The sequence below is a fragment of the Cornus florida genome, unplaced genomic scaffold (genome assembly GCF_030987335.1).
Source record: "Cornus florida cultivar Cherokee Brave unplaced genomic scaffold, ASM3098733v1 CherokeeBrave_3.0.0_Hap2_Chr10, whole genome shotgun sequence".
NCBI classification, from domain to species: Eukaryota; Viridiplantae; Streptophyta; class Magnoliopsida; order Cornales; family Cornaceae; genus Cornus; species Cornus florida.
Genome location: NW_026775580.1, coordinates 93,816,231 through 93,835,831, shown reverse-complemented (window position 1 = coordinate 93,835,831; position 19,601 = coordinate 93,816,231). Strand labels below are relative to the sequence as shown.

The 19,601-nt window shown below is 39.2% G+C and overlaps 1 protein-coding gene and 1 long non-coding RNA gene across 2 annotated transcripts; one reads left to right on the top strand and one right to left on the bottom strand.

The window, feature by feature from the left end:
* Positions 1–459: 459 nt before the first annotated feature.
* On the bottom strand, positions 460–9,187 carry LOC132275953 (disease resistance protein RPS2). The gene is made up of 3 exons (XM_059777169.1): positions 6,301–9,187; positions 4,519–4,644; positions 460–3,663 (listed from the first exon to the last, which is right to left on the bottom strand). The coding sequence occupies exon 1, from the start codon at positions 9,009–9,011 to the stop codon at positions 6,324–6,326; it is 2,688 nt and encodes an 895-aa protein (XP_059633152.1). The 5' UTR covers positions 9,012–9,187; the 3' UTR covers positions 460–3,663; positions 4,519–4,644; positions 6,301–6,323.
* A 2,124-nt stretch (positions 9,188–11,311) lies between these two features.
* Positions 11,312–18,797, top strand: LOC132275951 (uncharacterized). The gene is made up of 3 exons (XR_009470803.1): positions 11,312–11,587; positions 12,531–17,590; positions 18,534–18,797. It is a non-coding gene; the product is annotated as an uncharacterized LOC132275951 (long non-coding RNA).
* Positions 18,798–19,601: the final 804 nt, after the last annotated feature.

The following is a 19,601-nucleotide window of genomic DNA, read 5'->3' as shown; positions in this document are numbered from 1 at the left end:
ACTCAATCACTCGTACAACAAGAGTAGGCTGAGCCATAAGACTAAACAAGAATGCCGACTTGCTGTCAACATCATCATCAAAACAATACAATCCCATCTCTGCCAAATCCTTAAGCATCTTCCACTTCCGAATAACCAGACAGGCCAAAGTTCCACGAGATTTTCGGCTTAAGGCATCTGCTACCACATTTGCCTTGCCCGGATAATACTGCAAGTCAAAATTATAATCTTCCAAGAATTCAACCCATCTTCTCTGTCTATTGTTTAAGTCCTTTTGGGAGAAAAGGTACTTGAAACTTTTATGATCCGAGTACACCTCGAATCTCTCACCATACAAGTAGTGTCTCCAACACTTCAAAGCAAACATAACTGCCGCCAACTCCAAATCATGAGTAGGGTAGTTGTACTCGTGAGTCTTCAACTGTCGAGACCCATAAGCCACTACTCTACTATCCTGCATCAACACACACCCTAAACCATCACGTGAAGCATCACAATAGATCACATAACCCAAGCCACGCTCAGGTATCACCAACACTGGAGCCGTAGTCAATCTTGTCTTCAATTCCTGGAAAGATGACTCACAGGCTTCATTCCATGCAAACTTAATCCCTTTTCGGGTTAAACGGGTTATAGACGCTGCCAAACGGGAGAAATCTTTCACAAATCTCCGGTAGTAACCCGCTAGACCAAGAAAACTACAGATCTCAAACACATTCTTGGGTTGCTCCTAATTCAAAACAGCTTCAATCTTTGATGGATCAACTGACACTCCGCCTTTTGAAACAACATGTCCCAAAAACTTCACCTCTTGTAGCGAAAACTTACATTTCTCATATTTGGCATATAACCGGTGCTCCCGCAAAATCTGTAAAACAATACTTAAATGGATCTCGTGTTCCTCCCGAGATCGTGAATACACAAGAATGTCATCCACGAAAACTACCACAAACTGGTCCAAGTAATCGTGAAAGACGCGGTTCATTAAGTCTATGAATGCCGTTGGAGCATTAGTCAAGCCAAAAGGCATAACAAGGAACTCATAGTGTCCATACCGTGTACGGAATGCTGTCTTTGCGATATCCTCATCCCTAACCCGCAACTGATAATAGCCAGATCTCAAGTCAATCTTGTAGAAACAACTGGCTCCCCTCAACTGATCAAATAAATCATCTATCCTTGGCAAAGGATAATTGTTCTTGATGGTGGCGCGATTCAATTTCCGATAATTGATGCACAATCTTAAAGAACCATCTTTCTTCTTAGCAAACAAGACCGGTGCGCCCCATGGTGACACACTCGGTCGGACGAAACCTTTCATCCTCAAATCATCAAGCTGTCTTTTTAATTCCTCCAATTCAACTGGTGCCATATGATACGGTGCCATAGAAATCGGCGCGGTACCTGGCATTAACTCAATAGAGAACTCCACTTCTCGATGTAGAGGCAATTCTGTCAAATCCTCCGGAAACACATCCAGAAAATCACGAACAACTGCAGGATAATATTCTTCCACAACATCATCCTCTTCGGCTATAAGACTAGCCAAAAAGTAATCACCACGACTCTGTCCACGAATTCCATAAAACGATGAAATGTGGGAATCACTTCGATCTCCCACGAAAAAGAAACAGTCTCCCTCGGGAGTACAAACTGTAACCCTTCCTCTGAAACAGTCGATCGTGGCATGAAAAGAAGCTAATCAATCCATCCCGAGAATGACATCAAAGCTAGTCATCTCCAGGAGGATAAGGTCAAACACAAAAGTCCGCCCGGCTATCACAATGGAACAGTCCCTCACGACTCGGCTCAAAGACACTAAAACTCCAACTGGCGTATCAACACACAACGCCCGATCCATAAAACTGACCTCTAACCCCGATGCAAGTGCAAATGATGATGAAATGAAAGAATGAGATGCACCAGAATCAAACAAAACACAGGCCCAAGAACCAAACACTGGAAATATACCTCGGAGAATTAAAGATCCAGGAGATGCATCAGTCGGTGCAAAGGCAAAGACACGCCCCTGCGGTGTCTGTGCCTGTAAACTACTAATCTGAACACCAGACTGTTGTGCCGACATAGTAGGAGTATCCCTCCTAGCTGGTCGTGAACCCTGAGAAGACAAGGCAGGCTGTGGTGGTGGCGGCGGTGGTCTGAAACTTGATTGAACCATAGCCGACTGTAACGGCCTCTGCCGTGACCCTCTGCCACTAGTGGTGCCTGCTCCCTGACTCGGACAGTCCCGAATCAAATGGCCCTGCTGGCCACACCCATAACAAGCCTTCGGAACTGAAGAAACTGAAGTCAATCTCATGGGACAACTGGACTTGTAATGCCCAGGCTGCTGACATTGAAAGTAAACAACTGCACTTCTATTAGACCCAGCTGGCAACGGAGTGGTAGGAGCAGATCGTACAGACTGCTGTCCCTGAAACTGAGATGGACCGCCCCTGTTCCTTTTCCAAGAAGATCCTTCTGAAGATGGCCCTGCACCCCTCTTTTGCTTCAACTGCTCTCTTCTTGCATCCTTCTCTTTATTATCAGCCTTCAGCATTAAAGCCCTTTCCACTGCTTCAGAGTAAACCTTAATGAACTGTGCTATGATCAACGGCCTCATCCAATCATTAAGACCAGAAACAAACTTCCGAGTCTTGTTAACTTCATCTCTCACCATTTCTGGAGCAAAGCGAGAAAGTGAAGTGAACTTGTTTTCATATTCTGCCACTGACATGCTCCCTTGGATAAGGTTATGAAACTGGTCTTGTAACTCCTATCTTTTGGAAAGCGGAAAGTACTTTTCATAAAACAATTCCTTGAACTTGACCCAACTCATCTCTTCTATCTTGTATCGACTCGTAACCGACTTCCACCATAATTTAGCATCCTTAGCAAAATTATAAGTAGCTAGGATGATCTTCAAATGATCCTCTGTCACATCCGTCCAACCGTGAACAACCCAATGCAAAAACATACTGTACAAACATTTAGCATGTAATACTATGCAATGAACACATTAATGTAAGCATATAAACACATAAGCACGTAAGCAAGTAAGCAGTTAAACATGTTTTTTCACATAGCAAAACACTTTTCCAAACAAGGAAATAACAATGCAAATGACTTCCCAGACAACCCTAGGCAAGCCTCTACCCGTCGTCCTAATGGTAATCGAACCATCGCTCTGATACCAAATTTGTAACGACCCTAAACTAAAACCATTTATACAAAAATTTCGGCATGACCTCCCCTAAAAGTGGTCCTTCAACAACCTGTCCCAATACACAAAACAAAAAAATATACTCCAGCATCCCAGTCATTACACCTCAACATAGTTCTTCTCATGGTAGAACATGCACACACCAATTAATCCAAATTATCATAATTACAGTCCCAAAATACATGGTTAAGATCTAAAGTCCATGTCTTACAACGTTACATGATACAATTACATGGAAATATATACCATGATCCATTAGTTTCATTTACATTAAACAAAAGATAAGTTCGTTCTTAAATTACAAGGCCATGACTACAAACTTAGTTACATTTCTACAACTATGAATATACATAGAATGGTCAAAATACAAAATAGCAAACAACCTTCTAACAACTTTCAAGTTTGCGGAGGATTGTCATCCGCCGTTTCTTTGCCATGACCTGAAAAATATAATAAGTATGCAGGGTGAGCTATATGCTCAGTAGGTGACACTTAAGACACGCATCTTGTGTCCCCGTGAATCCAAACATAGAATAGGTCAATGGGAATGGGGATCATACAATATCGGGATAATATAACATTCCAATCAAACTCAAGTACAACAATGCAATGCCATGAAATGCGAATGCATGCCGATGTCGCTCCCCGTTTTCACATTTAAAATCCATCACTTTCAAACTGTTAATATAACCCGCCCTTTGGTGACCCCGCAGCGACACGAGAGGAGGATTGGCTAGTGTCCCTGACCCTTGGTAACCCCGCGGCGTCATTATGGGGCCCAGCTAGCTCAACCACGCTAGGGCGACTCCCTAGTCCCCTCTAGGCTATATTAACACTCCGGCCCTTTGGTATCCCCGCGGCGACCGGGTTTTCCAAAAACACTTTCATCAAAATACTTTTCCCCAAAACTCCCTATTTTCATTTCAAAAACAATCTTCCCAATCATGTCTCATGGTATGCATGTACATCATGTTCTTAATGCCATGGAAGTGAAGGCTTTCACATTATACAATTGTGCATACATTACAAGTACTCTAGGGAAATTACACATTCCATTCCATATCATTCTAGCAAGTTTTACAACAATATAAGCATGGTAAATCAATTTATCAGACAAGAAAATTAGTCAAATAAACATGTTCTCATACAACTCAAGTAACACATTTAATCATAACCTTACATATAATACTTATATCATCTTTAATACAATTAATTCAAAAATAAGCATACTTTTCAACAATTTAGGAGGTATAATTCACAAAAGAGCAAGAACATCATGAGTTAAGGGCCCCTACCTCAAGATTGCACAAAACCCTTAAAATGGGTCTTGAATTTCGAACTCCAAGAAGGGCACCAAATCTGGAATTGTTCGTATGGATGCGTAGAGCTCGTCGTGGGCTTCGTTTTGCCTCAAACGGCACCTTAATCCGATAAGAGATGAGAGAGAAATTAAGCCTTGAAGCTTGAAACCATAAAAAGAAAAAAAAAAAAGCCCAGAGAGCTTCTGGAATGAGAGAGAAACTGATACGCAGAGAAGAAGAAATAAATCATTATATTGGCTTATAAATCATGTGGGCCCCACAGGTGAATAACATTTTTTTTAACTTTAACATATATATATACATATATATATATACATATATATATATATATAAAGTTAAAAACATTACATAAAATCCCTCGAAAAGTTTTTAAAACTAGCACGTTTCCTAACAGAATGATGATATGAAAAGTCTGGGTAGCAAGACATTTTAGAATACTCTACATTAGCGTTCGTTAGGATACTTGTTGTATAGTAAACTTGTAAATATCCTTTAATATATTTTTTGAAACATTCTAGAACCTAATTTTAGAATTCTCTAAAACAATATAATTTGGAGAATACTTTAGAATTGTACATTCTAAAACTCTTAAATGTATCATTTGTTTGCTTACCAAGCAATCAAATTTGGTAAAACATTCTCCATCCTAATCATTTTTTTGGTTTTTATTTTTGTTTTATATGAAATTAAACAATTCAATTTTTTTCTCTTATCAAATAACTCCACAATGCTCTCTATTTTGGTACTGTCAAATAACTTTTGCTATGCTTGAATTTTCTATCACCCAAAATTTCCTACTTCATATATGATTATGAAACGTTTTGTTTGTGAAAAAACATATTGTGATAAAGCTTACAATGTATTCGAACCTTGAATTAGCCCAATAGTGCATCAACCACGTTGTGAACAGTTTGTTGTTGTTTAAGGTTGGGAGTTTGGAGTATACAACAATCAAAAGATTAGAGATTGGAACCCAGGACAGAGGAATGGGTTGAGTGAGATGAGAAATGGTGGATTTCATTGTAAAGGGAACATGCTAAATGGGTTGAGTGAGACGAGAAGGACGTTTCTCTTTTTGAATGCTTACAAGTTCTTGCTGTTACTGAATGCCAGCCTGATCATTTTGTCAAAGCAAAAGTAACATGGAATTGATTCTAGCTTCATGTATACCGATCAGCTGAGCCCCTCTCTAGTGACTACTCTTTCAGTATCATCAACTTAGTGATAAAACTTTCACCTTGTCAACATTCAAAGACAAAGTTCAATAATCCAATTGGTCCCTTTTACTAAATAGACTTGATAAGGTGAGTTATAAGAATCTTTCTCACATTCTCTATCGGTAGGAAATTGCTTTACAAATATATATATATATATATGGAGGAGTCCTATCGATTTGTATAGCATTTTTCCGTTCTAATATTTCCCAGATGTTTTATTTGTACCATTGATACTTTGATAGATTTGAGCAGTAGTAAAATGCAAATATCATAACAGTCACGTTGTCTTCTGATAGATTTCTTTCTACCATTGCCGCTATAATAGCATACTGCTCTATAGCTCAAAAACCTTGAGTAGTCACGGACTTGATGTTTGAGCTAGAGCTAGATCAACTTTATGGAGAAATATGTGCAGTTTTTTTTTTTACTTAAATGAAAGTTTCTCAGAAGAGCGAGTGGTACACTACGATGTTAGAGAGCGATGATATGAATATTAAGCCTCTAAAGCGAGAACAAAGTTCCCATTGTCAAAGCATACCTAGAATTCCAGGTACATGCTCATCAGGTTGCCATGAAGTGGGGAAAAGTTTGCAGCGACGTGTCATCCCAGTCCAATGTATCCCACCATTCCTTGCTGCCATACACTGTCGGTTGTGTTGGGGCATTAGAAGCTTTCAGTGGCAGCTTCGTCAACTTTGGACAATCAATCACAGCAATTCGCTGCAAGGAAGGAAAAGCCATCGCCTTTTGGGAGATACTCCTTAATTCTGGCAAGTCTCGGATTGACATGGTTTTGAGGTTTGGAAATGCCACAGTGTCTTCCTCTACCACTTCATCCCCACTTATCACTTCTTCCATTTCATTGCAGTAAAACAAGTAAACCATTTCGAGCTTTGGAAGTCTTGAAATCCAGGAAACATTCTTCAACTTGTCACAATACCAAATGCTTATAGAGCGAAGATTTTGAAGGCACCCTCTAGTCACTGGATTCTTCCACACCGTAATCAAGTTGGGAAGCCCATGTAACGCGAGAACCTCTAGGCTAGGCAGCCATTTTCTCCCAGCCCCCTCACCAATTCCCAAGCACTTCAAGTCACAACAGTTGTTAATGCTAAGCCTTCTTAGCTTCTCACCATCACCAGGAATTGATGATAATTGCAAATAGGGTAAGCCTTCACACTCCTTGATGTATAAATACTGTATACATTTCAGTAGAGTGTTGAAACCAGAGAGCCTCTTCAGAGCAGTTAATTCGGAAATTGTGATCCCTAGATTGGCAAGGTATTTCAAGCATTCCAAGTCTGCAAACCTAAGTTCATTCTTATCTTCACAATCTTGCACTTCCCAACCTCCATAACTGTAATAGAGATTCAAGACCCTCAACTGAGAGAGTCCAGATATCGCCTCACATGGAACCATTCCAAGATAATGTGTGCGTTGTAGATCCAAATGCCTTAAATTTGCCAGACCTCCTAGCTCTTTTGGCAATGAACTTAACTTTGTCCCTGAAAAATCAAGATGATGCAGGTTGACTAGTTTACAGATACTTGCTGGGATCTCTCGTAGACTGGTGAATGACAAATCTAAAACTCTAAGAGTAGGCATAAATTGAAAAAACCCATTTGATATTTTGTTCAAACTGCTGTTCCATTGGAGCAGCAAGGTCGATAAATTGGGACAAACAGGTATTTCTGATAGTTCAGTGATCCCATTATCCAATAATGAGACTCTCTGTGCTCGTTCCCAGTGTTCAACACGGGGTGCTTCAGTTAGTCCTGCACTCGCCTGTATCAAAATCTTCTTCTCATTCTTTCCACATTCTGATGCTATCCATAGGGCAAAACTTCGGACCACATCATGCATCTTTACTTGTGTTTCTTCTTCACCAGTTTCCAAGAAGCATGCAATTTTCAGAGATCCAATGAGAGCATATCCCATATTATGGTCATTACCATCACCGGAACTATCTAACAACCCTTCACCAATCCAATACTCTATAAGCTTTTCTTTCTCAATAGGATAGTCTTCAGGGTATAGAGAACAATACAGCAAGCACAATCTTAAGATATCATTGTCCAAATTGTCATAACTGAATTTCAACAATGTAAAAATATCTTCCATACCTCTAAGTTCTGATGGAGAGTTGTTGAGTACTTCTATTGCATACTTCCACTCCTCTTTAGTCTCTTTGTTGGCCATAGCCCTTCCAATAGTGATTAGAGCAAGGGGTAGACCTCCACATTTTCTGATGATGGTCTCAGCGTGAGGCCTTATGAATGGCAAGTGCAAAATCTCACTTCTACCAATCTTCTCACCAAAGAGTTGCCACGATTCCTTCTCTTTAAGGAATTCAACCTTGAGCTTGCAGTGAGCATCCATGTCACTACACACATCCATAGAACGCGTCGTGAACACCACCTTGCACTTGTTTTGCTTGTTGGGAAGGGGAATTCCGATTTCCTCAAGATCTATTCCTTTCCAGACATCATCTAACAGTAGCAGAAATCTCTTCCTTCTCATGACCTTATATATTTTTGAAGCTCTCTGTTCTTGGCGCTCATTTTCGTCCCAAGACAAGCCCAATCTCACCCAAATGGCTTCTTGGATCTTCTCATGAACAAAATCTCTAGACACCAAAACCCAAATCACCACATTGAAATCATGGGTTGATGTTAGAAACTCATTGTTTATGTTCTTCAATAGTGTTGTCTTCCCAACACCACCCATACCATAAATTCCAATGATTCCAACATCATCCTCACTAAGAAATCGCCGCACCTTCTCAAGCATCACATCAAGGCCAATAGCAGGCCTACTAGGCATCTCCTCAACAGCCACAGGAAGCAATCGATCAGCCACAACATCCAAACTCCCTTCTCTCGTGAGTTGAATTATGTCTCGAAGCTTTTGTGAAACTTTCTTGCTCAGCTTATATCTTGATGAACAATCGGCATTGCAGCAACAGAACCGTTGACTTCGCTGTCCAATGTCTTCTGTGATCACATTCACTTCAGCTTCAACTGCTCCTACTCTTTCTAGCCATCCTTTGACTTGGTTTGTGCATGTTAATCCGGCTAACTCTTCTCGATCAATCCGTAGCCGCAAGTCATCCCTTGCATCCTTCAGTCTCCTCAGTTCATATGCAAGGGAATTGACCCTTCGATCCAAGTTCACAACATAGCTTACCTTTGTGGCAATGGAATTGATTGAGCTACCAATTGTTCTGATTATAAGAGTCGCTATATCCATGGATTTTTAGTGATAACAAGGCTCAATTTTCATAAAAAAATGTTGAAGAGGCTCAATGAATGTAACCAACAGATTGAAAAAATGGTGGAACTAACTTGAGTCACTTGACTTAGCCGCCTAAATTGAAACTTCAAAGTTGACTCACTGTATTATTCCACCCACTGAAAGTTCCTTGTTATTTCTCTGATAAGAATTGCAATATTTATCGCAAAGAGAGACACTGACAAAGAAAGCATAGACCCTGAAGTGGGGATATTAAAATGTCATCTGGTATAAATCGGAATTGAAACTTATCAAAATAAATAAATAAATAAATAAATCTTGGAATTGATAGGTAGTATGGAACCTCTAATTATTCTTTGTTCTCCATGGTAGTGAAATTTGGACGTAGCCCTAGTTTGTGTGAACCATGTAAATCTGGCGTTCTTATATTCTTGTTTGATTTTCTATTTTTTTATTTTTGTAACTCCGATACCTTACATTAGGAGGAATCACAAGCCTAACATGCAAGGAGAAGGGGGAGGGAGTAACGGGAGTGACATAAATTGATTGGGTTTAAAGGAGAAGAGAAGGAGAGCATCTCTTCAAGCCCACCATACTCTTTCCCTTGCGAAGTGGACGGAAAGGCTTTTTAAATTTTGGCCTTTAAATATCACACTTACTCACCATGTGACTGTGTGATAATAAAATCACGGAGCACCTCTTTCCTTCCATCATCATTTCCTTGGGTGTTTTAACCGGATAAAATATTTCAGATTGAGTTTACTTTAATTGTCCTATTTGTTCAGAGTTGCAAGATAAAAGCACATTATCTTGGCCCCAAATTATGAAGATTCTGATTTTCTTTTTTCGGTTTGTAGAATGCATTCAAATGTGCCTCTGCAAGCTTCTGTTGTTTACTTATTTTGCTCTCATTTTATATGTATAGACATATTCAATTGCAGTCATCATAGTTGATCTTTGCTGGTGAAGGAGCGCGGTAATTTTTTTTATATCAGGTAAATACTCGCATACACTTTGTCCACCTCGAGGATTGAACTCTTCACCCCTTCTTTGAGGATGGGAATGTATTACGTAGGATAATTCCTTTTTACATGTCACATTACCCTATAACCGACTCATAGTCTTAGTTCAAAGATAAACCTTTTTGAGACTAAAGAATTCTTGCATCCTCATAATTATTTCTTTATTTTTTTCCCCCTTTTCTTTAGACACACATCCACATTGTTCCAATTAGAACTCAAACCCTCCACCTCTTCTTTAGGAGACGCAGAATGGTAACATCATGATCATCAGGAAAAGAAAGCTACCTTTATTTCCTTCTCAAGATTGTACCATTTTTTTTTTATCCTAACCATGTATCAAGGGACCACTCAAATTTGGTCCCTTGAATAGCCAAACCACTTGATTCAAAGAATGTCACATCAGGCGGTGAAGAGGAAGGTTGTGCAGAGAACAGCAATCACAGGAAAATTGATTCAGGTTGGTCTCTGGAAGCTTGAGCTAACAGCCATCACTACTGCTTCCATATTGCTTTGTTACCTACCTCACTCACACAAAGTTATCATCTTCACAAGCATGATTTTTATAAATCATCACGCAGTACGCTAAGAATATATACATGTAACTTTCTGTTTATTTCAGAATGCGACTCTTTAAATGCAGTGCCCAACTTTCACAAGTGATGTTGCTGCATCCACAAATTTAGCACTTTCTCAAAGTGGTGTTCATCTATCTCACAAGCCAAATCACAACATGAAACATGAAGCCAGTAACCTAATATGGGTAGAAATCTCTCGTGCATTGAGGAAAGCCGTATCCGAAAAACATTAAACTATAAAAAGCCATCAATCAAATATTGCCAAGTTATAGAGATCATCTCATATAAGATTGGCTGATTCACTAAATGAGTGAAACATAGATGCTGGAAACTGATCCACTTCATCTAGAAAAAGAGAAAAACGAATTTCCCAACATCAAGTGATCCAAACAAGATCAGAGTGATAGTTCAAGTATGCCTATCATTATAAGCAACTATAATGCAATTTTATGTTACAATTTTTTTATTTTTTTATTTTTTTTGTCTATGCTAGTAACTCGCATATTCTCACTTTTCTGGTATGAGAAGTTAAACACACTCGTGTAATGTCTGTGTATTTATGTGCATAGGTGTATATATAATTGTGTGTATGTATATGTGTATTATGTTGTGTTATGGCTCAAATTTAAGCAAAAAGTTAAAGGAAAAAGAAATAAAAGGTGGTGGGACCTACCATTAAACCAACTAAAGGCCAAGAGACCACAAATGGTCTCATTTCTCTCCTCCTCTCCCGTGCGCCTCTCTCTTCCCCTCTTCTTCTCTGTTTTTCTTTTCATTTTGATTTCCAAAACTTTGAAGCAAGATCTTGATCTCATTTCTTATCGAAATTGAGTGCCGTTTGAGGCAAAACGAAGCTCGTGTCAAGCTCTACACATCCATACAAGCGATTTCAGATTTAGTGCACTCCTTGGAGTTCGAATCTTAGGACCCATTTCTAGGGTTTGTGAAGAAAATTGGGGTTTTTGCTCAATTAGAGGTAAAGGTGTCTAATTCACACTTTTCTTGTACCTTAGTGAGTTATTCCTCTAGAATTTTGGCCAAACATGCTTGATTTAAGGTTGATTGCTTTAAAAATGATTTAATGGTGCATATAAAGATTTTATATATGTGTGTTTGTTGACTTATGTGATAAGCATGCTTAATTTAGATGGATTACTCCTTAAATGATTTAATTGTGTATGTGAAACATGTATCTATGTGTATTTGTTGGATTGTATGGAAATTGTGATAAATGGTTGATTTATCATGCTTATTATAATGCTAAATATTTAGTTGATTGTTGTGAGCATGTGTGATAAATTGTGGTATTAAATTCCCCATTTTATGATATTGTCACGGCATGACAAATGTTAAAAATCCCTTATATTACAACATTGAAAGTATGTGGCATTCACGAATTCATCATTGGGGATTGCACGTATGGAAATGACTTTTGAAAAATGAAAGAATGGGGATTTTCGGGAAAGCTTTGTTGAAAAAGTTTTTTTTTGAGAAACCCGGTCGCCGCGGGGGTACCAAAGGGCCAGAGGTTAATATAGCCTAGAGGGGACTAGGGAGTCGCCCTAGCGTGGTTGAGCTAGCTGGGTCCCATAATGACGCCGCGGGGTTACCAAGGGTCAGGGACACTAGCCAATCCTCCTCTCGTGTCGTTGCGGGGTCACCAAAGGGCGGGTTATATTAACAGTTTGAAAAGTATGGTTGTTTTCTGAGAAATGGGGAGTGACACGCATATCATAGCATTCATGGCATTTTACATATGATTGTTTGGAATTGGAATTTAATATGTGTTTCCCTTATTTTGCATGACCCCTCTTCCTATTGGCCTATGCTTTGTTTGGATTCACGGGGCTACAGGAGGTGCGTCTTAGGCACTCTCTACTGAGCTTTATGCTCACCCCATTTTATTTAACATTTTCCAGGAACCGGTAAGGAGGTAGTGGGTGCCGATCTTCCACAAGCTTAAGGATGACTTGGAGCTCATTTTGTATCTTTTGTATATCTCCCATTTTTGTAAGGCCCCAAAAGTGTAGTAATGTGTATTTATTTTTCAAAACCATGGTTAGGTAATATAATTATGTTACTAGATGATATTTTGGATGTGAGTTTGATATCATGTAAACCTTATTGATGAATGGGGAGGGAAATACTAGTTTGAAATATTATCGAGGTCATTTGATTGTGTATTATCATTTACTATTGCCGTGAATTCGGAATTTGAGCCATGACAGGTTAGAAATGCATTTTTAAACAGGTTGTGGTAGATCCATTTTTAGGGGAGGTTATGCTGAATTTTTGTTTAAAATTTTTGGCATCAGCTAGGGTCGTTACAAACTTGGTATCAGAGTTATGGTTCGAAAACCTTAGGACGACGGGTAGAGGCCTACGTAGGATTGCGTGAGAAGTTGTTTGCCTTACGTATGAGATTATTTGTTACGTGCTTAGATATTTGAAGAAGCATGCTAAATCATTTACTTGCCTATGTGCTACATGTTAAAATGTTCAAATGTTGTGCAACATGCCTACTTGTTTACTTGTTTATCTGTTTAATTTCCTATATGCTTATTTGTTTATGTGATCACATGCTTATATGTTATAAGTGTGAAGCACTAACTTAAGTGATCCCCGGGTAGGTGTTATGTCTTCAGTGCATAATTGTGTAGCATGCACGTTTTTATGTTGTATTAGTTTTATGAGTTATCACCTTCGACTGGGGTAGGTATCAGCATTGTGAGCAAGGGTGAGGTGAATAGCACAATCTTCTGAGTCCGATTTGATCTGAATGTGTCGTTCCACTAGGAGTTTTTTTTCCTAGAGATTGGCAATGGCGAAAAGGTTTGATCTTAGGTGTCTTCCGGGACGGAAATTCTAATTTTCTTGCACGGGCAAGGGTTTATGTTGTGTTTCCTTGGTGTAGCGAATGGACTCTTGGGATGATGGATTAGTAGAGTAGGGTGTGTAAGTCATGGGATTCTTTCACGTATGCAAAGTTGATTTGATGTCGCAGGATGTGAGGTGGTGTGTAGTGTATGACTTGTAAGGTTCAGGTATGGTGCGGGTTGAACAAGGGTTGTATTTGGATTTTTATCCAGAAGTTTACTGATGTCAAGGTTGAGAGTTGTCTCTTAGTTTGCTGTTTTGGGGATGAGAATAGAAGTTGACTGGGGTTGGCGACCAAATGGATAGGTTGCACTTTTTGTTTCGATTTCCAGTGAGAAAGGCAGAAATTAAGTGTGATGTTGTTTGGTGACCATAGAGTGTTGGTCACAGATTGTGTTAAGCCAGGATGAGGAGTAACCTCTTGGGCTTGGTGGCTTGTTCTATTTGATTTATTTGTTTTGTGGCCTTGTGGGCGGGTGTGTGTCAGCGTGTGCAGGTGGCACCAGAAGGCTACCACACTGAGCGAGCTACGGGCACACAACTCAGATGAAATCAATGTGGACATTCCATTGTGTTGGATGGTAGTCATGGTTGTAGGTAGTATCTAGTTAGATATCAATGAAAGACCATTGTTTTGTAATTACCGTATAGTGTAGTTTATGTGATTGACCATTTAGCGCAATGCTTGTTTCCCTTTTAGGGACTGTTTCTGTAGTGTGCCACGTAGGATTCTTATTTTCTTGTAACGGGTTGTTGACTATGGTGTCGGGTATCATGAGTGATGTGTGTTTTCATGTCGAGTTAGCATCACTTTTGAATGACCAGTTGGTAATGGAGGCTTGTTATTTCCAAGGGATTAGAGTTGTGTAGTTATTTTGGGAAGGATGATCATGGGGGTATTAATATTGGATGTTCCTGTATTATAGAGTAAGTCAGTTCAGGGGTGACCCCAGTATTCAAGAAGAAAGTGGTGATTGATTGCGTTATTGATGGTTTTAAGGAGACAGTTGGGTGTTGAGCATTTTGGATTTTTATGCTCATTTTTGTTTGAGGATTTGTTGGCATGGCATTGCCGTATGGATGTTCTTATCTAGTGGTAAATAGTGGTCGTTGTAGGAAGTACTGAGAGTAGTACTCATTTTATTGTTGTGATGGTGTTACGTTAGGGTTATTGAGAGAAGAATTGCTTGGTAGAGGTTTGATGGTTTGATGGGGTCATAGACTTAAACCGTTGTCTTAAATGAATGGCCGTGAAGACGTTATGATGTAGTTTGGCATTGATGAGCACAATGTTCGAGGTATGATCCGAATGTAGGTTGAAAATTTTGAGTGTTGTTATGTGCTGACAGGTATGTGATGGGATTGTGCGCCAGTTGTGGCGATTGTGGATGGCTTAATTTTTAGAACTAGTGAGAGTAGTATTGCCAGATAGGCACCCTTATCTTTTGATGAGTCAATCGGTCGTTGTGATTGAGGTCACCGATTTTGTGTATACAGTGATTGAGGTAGTGTAGACTTCAAAGGGTAGAGGTGGAACAGGTGATTTTATGTCGTAGTATTTCATAAAGTTTTTCATTGGGTGATTATTGGGTAGGATGGACGGTGATGGTTCCTAGTGTCAGTATGTTAAGGGTGTTGGTGCTTTAATCTGACTAGTGTTGCAGAGAAGTGTGCACGAGGTTTTTTTTTTGTGTTGATAATGTCTAATGATCCGTTAGTGATGATGTCGCTTTAATTGGTGTTCGTGGTTCCGTAAACGTTCCAAGTTGGTTCTTTTCCTTAGGGTATAAGGAGTTCATTTCATCTCAGGTGAGATTGGGTATCCATGGTTGGACGACTGGTGAGTAGTGTGTGATAGGGTGTTTAGTTCATTAAGGTGCGAGTTGTTGGTCTCTTGTGAGAGCGGGCTCTGTTACCCTTCCGTTTATTCTAGTCCTGGCAAGGAAATCCTTTGTCGTAAGTCTTGTTCTCCCTTTAGGAGTGGTGTGCGTCCGTGGGTGGACAAACCTATGAGTGGTTTGTTATGCTGTTGGGGTTCCTCGATAGAGGTTTTGGTTGAATGGGTCGACTCACTCCCACGGAGGGAGGTGGAGTCTTTAGGTTTTGTAGTACTTATTCTGAGAATGGTTTTGACAGGTGGAATATGAGGCACGGGTTACCGAATAGGGATTTTGTTTTTGGTGTATTGTACTATCGATGATGGCTAGAGATGAGTTATGAACGGCAATTGAGGATAATTAGGTGATGAGATGTGAGTCATGTGTTTGGGTGTTTTTATTGATGTCTGAGGACAGGTATTGGTATTGTTGAGTGTTAAACAGCTAGAGAGAAAATGTGTGGTTTCACTCAGTAATAATAGGAGTGATTGACTTTAGTTTTGAGGTTTCAGGCATGAGATTGGTGTATTGTGGGTTCTGAAAAGGTAAGAATTGAATTGAATAGTGCTGTGTTGTTTATCTAGTGTGGGTGTTATGAGGAAATTAGAGATATTTTGTACGGGTTGATGATTGTGACGTTTGGTGTTGTGTTGCTTTTAGTTTGTTATGATTGTGTGATTAAGGCATGATTGAGATTCTTAGAGCTGTTATACAATTGTATAGTTATTGGGGTTGTGTATAGAAATGGATGGATAGTGAGTGGATCTTATAGTTGTTTTGCGGACTGTATGGGTTTGTGTTCAAGGTTTAGACCTAAGGACAAGAACGACGTCGGTGTTGAGATTGGAACGATGATGAGGATGGCCTGGCCAACCATTTCTCCTGAGTCAGTCCATCTTTAGCACGATGTCGGGTCAAAGGTCCATAATTGTTTTAGTTTGTCAAAAACAGTGAGAGCACGAAATTATGAATTGTGTCGATGTGATAGTGTGGATTCAGGTGGTTTGTCTCGGTGACAAGGTGTGTTAGGTGGGACCAAGTATCAAAACCATTTGATTACTAAGGATCTTGTTTTGAGGATTTGTGTCTTGGGTACAGGACAGTGCGCTTTACTGATTGGGTAACAAATGTCTATGCAGTTGTTGGGAGAATTATTGTTTGGTCATCTTGAGGTCGATAAGTATAGTGATTATCATATAGTGCAATTAGTAGTTATTGGTACGGTTATGTAATGGGGTAGCTACGTATTAGATAACAACTGTTTAGTCTGTCAGGGACGTGTAGATTAGGGTTGAGATGGATTGAGAGATGGATGGGATTTCTTGTTTGGGGTTTAGTGTGTCCCTTAGAGGATGAGTTGGGTTGGACGTTGTTATATTTGGTGGTCTGGCGACTATTCATTTTTCAGATTTTAGAACCTTTCTTGACTGTGTAGAGTAAACTGATGTTCGTTTTGAGTCAGGCGTAGAGCCTAGTTGGTCTGATGTCATAATGAGGTGAGAGATGGGTACCGCATTTGGTTTTGATGGCAGTGGTATGTGATTTCCTGGTGATGTTTAGTGTCAAAGGCAATAAAGTTGGTGAATTCATGGTCTTGGGTTTTGTGAGGCTTCTCGACAAGGTGTTGAGGAACAAGAAGATACCATTAGTGAAAGTTCTCTGGAAACACCACGGAGTTGAGGAGGCTACTTGAGAGCTTGAACAGGAGATTCGCTCCAAGTATCTAGAGTTGTTTTCTTCCCCAGGTATGACTTGATTTCGGGGACGAAATCCTTTTAAGTTGGGGAGAATGTAATGTCTGTATATTTATGTGCATAGGTGTATATATAATTGTGTGTATGTATATGTGTATTATGTTGTGTTATGGCTCAAATTTAAGCAAAAAGTTAAAGGAAAAAGAAATAAAAGGTGGTGGGACCTACCATTAAACTAACTAAGGGCCAAGAGACCACAAATGGTCTCATTTCTCTCCTTCTCTCCCGTGCGCCTCTCTCTTCCCCTCTTCCTCTCTGTTTTTCTTTTCATTTTGATTTCCAAAACTTTGAAGCAAGATCTTGATCTCATTTCTTATCGAAATTGAGTGCCGTTTGAGGCAAAACGAAGCTCGTGTCAAGCTCTACACATCCATACAAGCGATTTCAGATTTAGTGCACTCCTTGGAGTTCGAATCTTAGGACCCATTTCTAGGGTTTGTGAAGAAAATTGGGGTTTTTGCTCAATTAGAGGTAAAGGTGTCTAATTCACACTTTTCTTGTACCTTAGTGAGTTATTCCTCTAGAATTTTGGCCAAACATGCTTGATTTAAGGTTGATTGCTTTAAAAATGATTTAATGGTGCATATAAAGATTTTATATATGTGTGTTTGTTGACTTATGTGATAAGCATGCTTAATTTAGATGGATTACTCCTTAAATGATTTAATTGTGTATGTGAAACATGTATCTATGTGTATTTGTTGGATTGTATGGAAATTGTGATAAATGGTTGATTTATCATGCTTATTATAATGCTAAATATTTAGTTGATTGTTGTGAGCATGTGTGATAAATTGTGGTATTAAATTCCCCATTTTATGATATTGTCACGGCATGACAAATGTTAAAAATCCCTTATATTACAACATTGAAAGTATGTGGCATTCACGAATTCATCATTGGGGATTGCACGTATGGAAATGACTTTTGAAAAATGAAAGAATGGGGATTTTCGGGAAAGCTTTGTTGAAAAAGTTTTTTTTTGAGAAACCCGGTCGCCGCGGGGGTACCAAAGGGCCAGAGGTTAATATAGCCTAGAGGGGACTAGGGAGTCGCCCTAGCGTGGTTGAGCTAGCTGGGTCCCATAATGACGCCGCGGGGTTACCAAGGGTCAGGGACACTAGCCAATCCTCCTCTCGTGTCGTTGCGGGGTCACCAAAGGGCGGGTTATATTAACAGTTTGAAAAGTATGGTTGTTTTCTGAGAAATGGGGAGTGACACGCATATCATAGCATTCATGGCATTTTACATATGATTGTTTGGAATTGGAATTTAATATGTGTTTCCCTTATTTTGCATGACCCCTCTTCCTATTGGCCTATGCTTTGTTTGGATTCACGGGGCTACAAGAGGTGCGTCTTAGGCACTCTCTACTGAGCTTTATGCTCACCCCATTTTATTTAACATTTTCCAGGAACCGGTAAGGAGGTAGTGGATGCCGATCTTCCACAAGCTTAAGGATGACTTGGAGCTCATTTTGTATCTTTTGTATATCTCCCATTTTTGTAAGGCCCCAAAAGTGTAGTAATGTGTATTTATTTTTCAAAACCATGGTTAGGTAATATAATTATGTTACTAGATGATATTTTGGATGTGAGTTTGATATCATGTAAACCTTATTGATGAATGGGGAGGGAAATACTAGTTTGAAATATTATCGAGGTCATTTGATTGTGTATTATCATTTACTATTGCCGTGAATTCGGAATTTGAGCCATGACAGGTTAGAAATACATTTTTAAACAGGTTGTGGTAGATCCATTTTTAGGGGAGGTTATGCTGAATTTTTGTTTAAAATTTTTGGCATCAGCTAAGGTCGTTACAACTCGGACTTTTAAAATAAAAGGTAGATGAGAAGCCACTAACCTATGGCCTTTAGTGGTCATGTGACAACATGTAGTTCAACAACTCTCGCACTTCATGAACTAGAGGTCCGTTCAAGTAATTGTGGATACTCTATCAAAAATCAGAAAAAGAAGAAAAAAAAAGAGTAGGATATTGGCGATTCTCGTAGGTATCCATCAGTCCATCATTATGATGGTCATTACTTCGTCATATTCAAGTTGGGATGTAACAAATCCAGTGAACTCTAGACGTGAAGCATGTTTTCCAGAAAGTATAAAAAAAGATCCATATGAATTGTATGGAATTTAGATAATCTATCAATCTGCCTGTGCTGCAAATGAAATGGTCTTCTGAGATTTCTATACATTTTAAGGACTCAAATATAGTTTTTTAGTTTTTTATTTATTTTTAATATCAAGATAGATTTTTTTTGTAATGATGTACTAAAATCTAGTGAAGAACTGCCTTACCTACCTTACTGACTGGGAAAAGATATAATAAAATAAGCACGCCTTTGTTTTCAAAAAAAGAAAAGAAAAAGAAAACATAATACCTTATTCACTTGTTACAATGGCTGCAAGAAAACTTAAAGGTGGACACACTGAAAAAATAAGCAAAACCTTAAAGGGAATCATCA